Raw genomic sequence first — 9,214 nt, forward strand, 5'->3', positions numbered from 1 at the left:
AAAGCTATAAATACTTTGGCAATTGTCTTGTAATTCACTCCTGAGGATGACGTTGTAATGTCGAAACATGTAGAGTCATCAACTTTTTGAAGGCCATAGATAAGCCTAAATAAAATGTTTTTAATTGTGTACCAGTTTAACATTGAATATTATTTATGATTTTAATAGTTTTATAGCTTATGACTGACAATAGTTTTATAACTTATGGGCATGTAGGTATGTTGGGTTAGTCTTGATTGTTATCATGACTTTACTTTCATACTTTCAAGGGTATTACTGTTATTGATATAAATTTTAACATCATAAAAGAGAAAAATATTCCATATTTATTTTAATATATAACTATATGATGTGTGAACATATAGCCACAGTGCTTAGATCTGTGTTATCAACTAAATAAGGATATAATTAACTTTGGAACTTTTTGAGTGTTTTGTTTACTTAGTTTACTGGCAGGTGACATAAATGTGCTTTTAGTTTAGATAAACTGGTTTTGAGGACATTTTGGGATTTACAATATGTGTGGAAAAATGTTAATTAGGGGTTTGGCTGCTGATATTCAGGTAGGTGACAAGTGTTAGATGTTTTTTGCATACCATATGTTTCCTTACTGTGGTTAGAAATCTTACTCTTTTGTTAGTTAAAGCTGTTGTCATCAGGGATGAGTATTTGCTACTATTTGTACTGCCACATTGGTCATTTACCCATGTCATCCAAAACTGATAAAAAATGAATGAAGACAAAATACTAGTGTTAGTAAGATTGATCTAGGAATATCTCGATATATGAGGCAGCTTTTCACTAACTAATTAATTGACCATTAGCCTCTCCCCCAGTCTCAAAACATCTCATGAATTTAAACATCTCAAATTGACAAACTCCTTCAAGTCCAATGGCAGATAGTTTAGGAGCAGTTGTTGTTACAAATGTCACATATTCTAGCATTACTTTTAGTCTCATAGGTTGTTATAAAAGTATCATAAAATATGTTATAATTTTGCATTGATCCAAAGACCTTGATTACATGTTAAAATGCAGAATTTATTGATATCACAAAGTTTTACATTAATTTCATAACATTCATGTTTAGCATATATATATATATATATATTGTTAAACCAAAAAAGGCTGCTTTTATATCAGTTAAACTTTATAACGTAGTAAGACATCTTCATAATTAAATGCAAGACACAAAACATTACTACCAACTTTTATCTTTTACTGTTCTAATGCTTACAAATTCCAGCATACACAGGGTTTGCAATAGTACTCGTGGTACCAGATTGTCGGTACCAGTGCTCGAGCATTTCTAATCGTGTGACTTGAGAAGCTAGATATTCAACTATTCTTCCCGGTGTGTTCTCGTGGGAAAAGTATTTTTCACATGAAACTAAATTGTCAATTATCTGTAAGCCCACATGGTAATGGTGACTATGGCAATGGATCAGTTGAAATCTAGGTTTTCTATTGGTTATAAATTTAGTGGGAGTCAGCCTCAGAAAAATTTATTAGCAATTTGTAAATTAGAGCATGTTAGAGGTAGGCACGGAAAGTGATTTCTGAATTTTCACTGATTGCTCATTAGACCCATAAGATTGAAGAATATAAAAATATAGCTTCAAAATATCAATGAGAGACATTTCATAGTTTTCGAGGGATGGACAAAAAAATCCAGAAGAGGAGACGGCTTAAGAACAAATATCCAAATTCTCACACTAGGGGAATTTGAGGTTGTTTTTAAATATTTCCTTATACTGTGTCTTGCAAAAGTCCCCCCTCCCTTGCTGGTAATCAATTTTAGTTATTTTCTTGTGAAAGACAAAACTCAAATGGCAAAAAATATTTATTATATTAATCTCAGACCAGTTTCTAATGATTACAAAGAACAAAAGGTGCATTGTTACTCACTTTAGTGATATTACATAAAAAATCTTGAAAACGCGTGTTGTAAGTCTTCACCCCTAATATGATTATGCAGTTAACATTTGGTTGAAGCTTCTTTGGCAGCAATGACAGCTGGAAATCGTTTAGGATAACCATCCACAAGCTTTCACAGTATGCTGGAGATATTTTTGCCCACACCTGCTTGCAGATATCCTTCAGTTCTTGTAAGTTGGAAGGATGTCTTCAATGCACATTTATCTTCAAGTCTCTCCACAGATTTTCGAGTAGATTTAGGCCTAGGGTTTGGCTTGGCCAGTCAAGGACTTTAATTTTGTTTCTCCAAAACCATTCTTGGGTTGCCTTTCATCTGTGTTTGGAATCATTGTCCTGTTGAAATGTAAACCTGTGACCGAGTTTTAGTTTTTCAGCTGACTTCTTCAGGTTTACCTCCAACATCTGTGTATATTTTGCTGGGTCATGAGTAGTGTTGGGTTTCCGCCATTCATGCCATTTTGTCATTTAACCCAAAAAGTTCTATTTAGATCTCATCTGACCAGAGAACTTTCTGCCATGTTGTTGTAGGGTTATTGAAATGTTTATGGATATAGTCCATTCGCGATCTAAGATGCATCTTCGTCAGTAGTGGTTTCTTTCTTGCCACCCTACCATACAAGCCTTTTTTGTGTAAGATATGTAATATTGTCGAGGTGTGTACAGTAACTCCAGTTGATGCTATTGAAGTCTGCATCTCCTTCAGTGTTACTGTTGGCTTAACAGTCACTTCTCTGATGATTTTTCTGCTTGTTCGAGCAAAGACTTTCTTAAGACGACCTGATCTTGGCAAGGTTGAAGTAGTGTGACACACTTTCCATTTCTTCACAACCAATTTTACAGTACTTAATGGCAAACTGAGAACCTTTGAAATTAATTTATAGCCTTCTCCGGGATTTTGTGCTTCTGAACAATCTACTTCCTTAGCTTTGTAAAGAGTTTGTTTCTCATCATTCTCAATATGTAAAAGTAAACCAAATACAGGTTGACTATCACTAATCCGGCATCATCGGGACCTGGAGGGTGCTGGATGAGCCATCTATTAGGTTAGAATACACCAAACCCACTAGCTAACCACCTCATCTTAAAATTAAAATATCCCATAAAACAGTACAAGTTTATTAATAAAGAAAAGATAATTATCAAATAACTTCAAGTGAAAAATTTAATGAAATACAGGCACAGGTACACTACAAATTAATTCTTTCAAGTGAGACTAAAGTATTTACCTAATAGCGCGTATCTTGCTTTACTGTATTTGAAATTGTTCTAGCCGAAATTAGTGCCAGATTACTGATTGTACCGGATTACTGATTGCCGGACTAGTAATGGTGAACCTGTATTAACTTTCAAAATACTCTGCTTAAATCAATACTGATGATTCTATATTACCTAAGGAATTTTCACGTGGCTCTATAATATACTTTGTTGTACAGTTGCACACTTGTATTTACTTTTAGCCAGGGTAGTGATGTAAAGTTGGTAAAAGTTGAGGGAGGTGAAGACTTTTGTAACACATGTTTTCAAGATTTTCTTGTATTATATCACTAAATTGGGTAACAATGTACTTTTTGTTCTTTGTAATCTTTAGAAACTGGTCTGAGATTAATATAATAGATATTTTTGGCCATTTGAGTTTTGTCCTAAACTTTATTAGCAACACAGGGGGGGTGAAGACTTTTGCAAGGCACAGTAAAACTAAGAACTTAAAACTCGTACATAATATTAAAATTTGATGTATTATCTATGGTTTGATGTCAAGTTTGTTCGTATACCATGATAATTAAGTAGTTTCATTAAATTTTGAATGTAACTCACTAAAGCGTCATGACTTGTGCAGTTTGACCTGCATACATGCTAAGGGTTAATCACACATGCACCTACCTAACATGCAACCAGTCACGTAGGCACATTCACGTTCTCTTCCAAAGTGTGGGAGTCACCAGTTTCCAATATTTCATGCTATTGCCGATTATCATGGAGAGATTTGCTTATCGACTGAAGTATAAACTCAGAATTATAAATGTTTGATGTGGTAGTTTTGTGAGAAGCGAAGCTGAAATACCAGAGGAGGCATTCGGTCAAAACTCCAATGATGGGACATGTGATAACAGATATTATTTTCAAGACATGGTGTACTCTAAACCAGTACCAGTACTGATGGTACTGGATGACGAGTACCACTGGTACTGGTACTGACAGCAAACCCTTAGTATACACCAGTTTGCTTTAGAATTAAGGAGAAAAAAAAAGTCTTGTAGGATAAGCAGAGGTTCGTGCATGAACATACATAATATTCCACCGGTACTGGTACTGACAGCAAACCCTTAGTATACACCAGTTTGCTTTAGAATTAAGGAGAAAAAAAAAGTCTTGTAGGATAAGCAGAGGTTCGTGCATGAACATACATAATATTCCATAATTGCCTTTTAAAAGACTCTATTTGTAAATGATTAATCAGTAAGTTAATCTAGCCAAAGCTTATTTATACAAACTCAATATTTCATGAATGACCAGTTTATATGTCAACCTGGACCATCTTAAGGTGACACATTGTATACTGGTGAATAATGTGAATATTTAGTGCTGGACCATCTTAAGGTGAAGTAGATATTGTGATTCACATTATTTACCATTTAGTGCTGGACCATCTTAAGGTGATGTGAAGATGGTCCAGCACTAAATATTCACATTATTTACCAGTACATATTGTGGTGTTTACTGGCAAATAATGTGAATATTTAGTGCCCTAAAATTGGGATTGTAAGAGTTTTTAAAGCAACCATATATGTCTTAACCAGCCACCATGAAGCAGTGCCAAAAGTTATAGTAACAAATATTAAAACAACTGTAAGAGAGATAGAAGCTCAAATCTACGAGAAGTGTGTGGACTTTTGGCAACCATACCTAGAATGATATGGAGATCACTTAGAGACACCTCACTCTTTGACTTGCATAGCAAACAGGCAAGATGTTCGTGTTGTTTTCAAAACAGAATCATGACTTAAAGATGTGTTTCCAACTTCAGCTTAACTATTTTGCACACAGCACTATGATTATAGGTTAATTCTGAGAATTTTACACATCTCCTTGAGCCTAGTAACTGAAATTCTTTGGAGCACAAAGATCAAGTCCACTCAACAGCTAGACTTGCACGTGTTGTTAGCAGCAACAAACAACTTTGAGGGCTCTAGTTTCTTTTATTTTTCACACACATATTTCTAAACTTGTATTTAAACATCCCTTCAACTTTCTTGATTTGCTGGCATCTGTTTGTAGTAATAAACAAACCACGTGATTGTAACATTCCCATTTTGAAATCTTGCCTTTAAATAAACGTGTGTTGCTGACCACTGAAGTTGTTTGTTGCCTTGTAAGTTCCACATTACATTCCTATGTTAGATACAATGTATTCATCATTAGTCACTTTCAAAATTAAATAAATAATTTTCTTATTAATATTTCACAACATAGGTGATTGTTTCACCACAGATCTCCAGCCTTCATGATCTGGGACTTGGGACTAGTCAAAAGTTTTGTTTGGTGTTCTCATTCCTGTTGAATGTATATTTTATAATGATTTAGAATGAACATACATATTTATTACAAAATTTGAAGCTAATGATTCCTTGATCTTGTTTATTTCTTTCCAAGTATGAAAAAGAAGCTAACCAAACAAAACTGATAGATCTTAGCCACCTGAGTTCCAGAAATGCTTTATTGAAACGATGGTTCCAGGAAAGTGCTTGCAAGATCCTACTTGGTGTATCTAAAGCCAAAAGGAGAAAGTTCAGGAATCCCATGTCATTACATGAGAGGTGTCTATAGGATTGTGTGAAGCTACAAAAAACGAAAGGGGTTTTAAGATCCTATTTGTAAAAACCATAATTCAGGAACTTACTTGTGATTCAATCCATGATTGTACTTGTTATTTTTAATGTCAGAAGGAAAAATGTGTTTATGTTTAGTAAAAGAAGTAACAAGATGTATAAATATTGATTTTTTCAAATGGCATTTTTATCAGGATGTTTGAACTGTATTTTTGTATTTCTAAGCAGGATACATATTTATCATGATGTTTGAACTGTATTTTTAAGCAGGATACATATTTATTAGTATGTTTGAACTGCATTTTGGTATTTTTAAGCAGGATGCATATTTATTAGTATGTTTGAACTGTATTTTTAAGCAGAATACATATTCATCATGATGTATTTGAACTGTATTTTTAAGCAGGATACATATTCATCACAATGTTTTAATTGTATTGTTAAGCAGGATGCATGTTTGTCATTTATTACGAATGGTGCTAGGTTAATAAATGAGCAGATGTTACTGTTTGTTATTTAATTAATATTTGTAATTGAAATATAATGCTCTGTATACATCTTGAAACACAAGGAGTCAAAGGGAGGATTGACCTGTTGTTCAGATTGGTTGTGATTTAAACAAAAACCAGTTCTTACAACACTTGTAATAGTTTTATGTTGTAGCTATGAAAAACACTGATGTTTGTTTATTTGGTTGAGATGCCCTGAAGCATGCATGTATATGATTACACACATGCACACAATGATGTTAAGTTGTTATAAAATTTGGTGAATAACATGTTTACTTGAAAGCTAGTTTCTACTTGGTTTGTCCATTTTACTAATTCTATAAGTTTATTGACAGGAGCTGAATGGTTTTTATATTTTTAGGTATTTTCTCTGTTTTCATTGTGGAACTGTTGAAAAAGGCTCTTTACTTATAACTTGTAAAGCTATTTTTTTACTAAGAATCTACTTTTGTACATCATTTCTGAAGCAATAAAAATGGTTTTGATGTATCGGCAGAAGAACAAATAATAACATAAGTAACCACCTGACTTAAGTTTAAAGAAGGTTGTGTCACATAACTGTCCATCTGATTTAACAAAGAAACTCTGTAGTTACATAGAAATATTCTTTAACAAAGAAACTCGGTAGTTACATTTCAACAAAGAAACTCAGTAGTTACATTGAAATATTCTTTAACAAAGAAACTCGGTAGTTACATTGAAATACTCCTTAATAACGAAACTCGGTAGTTACATTGAAATTCTCTTTAACAAAGAAACTCAATAATTACATTGAAATACTTATTAAATAAGAATTTTGGTTGTTACATTGAAATACTCAGTATAACTACCGAGTTTCTTTCTTAAAGAATATTTCAGTATAACTACGGAGTTTCTTTATTAAAAGTGTATTTCAATGTAACTTCCGAGTTTCTTTGTCGAAGAATATCTCAGTGTAACTACCAAGTTTCTTTATTAAAAGCGTATTTCAATGTGACTACCGACTTGCTTTGTTAAAAATTATTTCAATGCAACTACCGAGTTTCTTTGTTAGAGAATATTTCAATGTACCTACCTAGGTTCTTTGTTAAAGGGTATTTCAATGTAACTACTGAGTTTCTTTATTAGAGTATTTGAATGTAACTGCCGGGTTTCTTTGTTAAAGACAATTTCAATGTAAATAGCGAGTTTCTTATTTACGGAGTATTTCAATGAAATTATTGAGATTTTTATTCAAAGAGTATTTCAATGTAATTATAGAGATTATTTGTTAAAGAGTATTTCAAAGTAATTATTGAGATTCTTTGTTAAAGAGTATTTCAATGTAACTACAGAGTTTCTTTGTTAAAGAATATTTCAATGTAACTACAGTGTTTCTTTGTTAAAGAATATCTCAATGTAACTACCGAGTTTCTTTGTTAAAGAGTATTTCAATGTAACTACTGAGTTTCTTTGTTAAAGAATATTTCAATGTAACTACTGAGTTTCTTTGCTAAAGAATATTTCAATGTAAATGCGGAGTTTCTTTGTTAAAGAATATTTCAATGTAAATGCGGAGTTTCTTTGTTAAAAAAAAATTCAATGTAACTACCGAGTTTCTTTATTAAAAGCGTATTTCAATGTAATTATTGAGATTTTTTGTTAAAGAGTATTTCAATGTAACTACCGAGTTTCTTTGTTTAAGAGAATTTCAATGTAAATACCGAGTGTCTTTGTTAAAGAGTATTTCAATGTAACTACCGAGTTTCTTTGTTAAAGAATATTTCAATGTAACTACCGAGTTTCTTTATTAAAAGCGTATTTCAATGTAACTACAGTGTTTCTTTGTTAAAGAGTATTTCAATGTAACTTCCGAGTTTTTTTGTTAAAGAAATATTCTTTAACAAAGAAACTCGGAAGTTATGTTGAAATACTCTTTAATAAAGAAACTCGGTAGTTACATTGAAATATTCTTTAATAAAGAAACTCAATAATTTCATTGAAATACTTATTAAATAAGAAACTCGGTGGTTACATTGAAATACTCTTTAACAAAGAAACTCGGTAGTTACATTGAAATACGCTTTTAATAAAGAAACTCGGTAGTTACATTGAAATATTCTTTAACAAACAAACTCTGTAGTTACATTGAAATATTCTTTAACAAAGAAACTCGGTAGTTACATTGAAATACTCTTCAACAAAGAAACTCAGTATTTACATTGAAATTCTCTTTAACAAAGAAACTCGGTAGTTACATTGAAATATTCTTTGACAAGGAATCTCAATAATTACATTGAAATACTCTTTAACAAAGAATCTCAATAATTACATTGAAATACTATTTAATAAAGAAACTTGGTAGTTACATTGAAATACTCTTTGAATAAAAATCTCAATAATTACATTGAAATACTCCGTAAAGAAGAATCTCGGTAGTTACATTGAAATACGCTTTTAATAAAGAAACTCGGTAGTTACATTGAAATATTCTTTAACAAAGAAACTCTGTAGTTACATTGAAATATTCTTTAACAAAGAATCTCGGTAGTAACATTGAAATACTCTTAGTGAAATAATCCATTACCACACAAATGTATTTGTTTCCAGCACGAGTTTGGGGCAGAGGACCAGCAATGTCGACGGCTACTCTTTCCATTGGTGCACCAACATGATATAACTTCATTGGAGCACGTCCCTTATGCTTGGGTCCCCTTTTAGCACAACATGTACTGCATGTTCTGCACCATTCTTCCAGTAGGTATGAGACAAGATACCCAGATTTTACTGGGCGTAGGTGACTCAATGTTTTCTTAACTCCGAGATGTCCTCCTGTTACAGTATCATGGGATTGACGCAGCACAACTTCCCGTAACTTCTCGGTATAACCGTTTGCCAGGTCGTCACTTTCCCATCTCCGGAGAAGAATACCATTATCGAGCCTCAAATGGTCCCATTGTGCGCAATAGTTCTTTGTTACAG

General features: G+C 32.6%; 1 protein-coding gene across 1 annotated transcript in view; it reads left to right on the forward strand.

Annotated features, from left to right (window-relative positions):
* The window catches only part of LOC106476937, an 8,187-nt gene extending 1,424 nt beyond the window's left edge, over positions 1 to 6,763 (forward strand). The window contains exon 3 of the mRNA XM_013937552.2: positions 5,590 to 6,763. Within this exon, the coding sequence (XP_013793006.1) occupies positions 5,590 to 5,763 (174 nt within the window). The 3' untranslated portion in view covers positions 5,764 to 6,763. The remainder of the gene's footprint in view (positions 1 to 5,589) is intronic.
* Positions 6,764 to 9,214: the final 2,451 nt, after the last annotated feature.

Source organism: Limulus polyphemus, unplaced genomic scaffold (assembly GCF_000517525.1).
Source record: "Limulus polyphemus unplaced genomic scaffold, Limulus_polyphemus-2.1.2 Scaffold12178, whole genome shotgun sequence".
Lineage (NCBI taxonomy): Eukaryota > Metazoa > Arthropoda > Merostomata > Xiphosura > Limulidae > Limulus > Limulus polyphemus.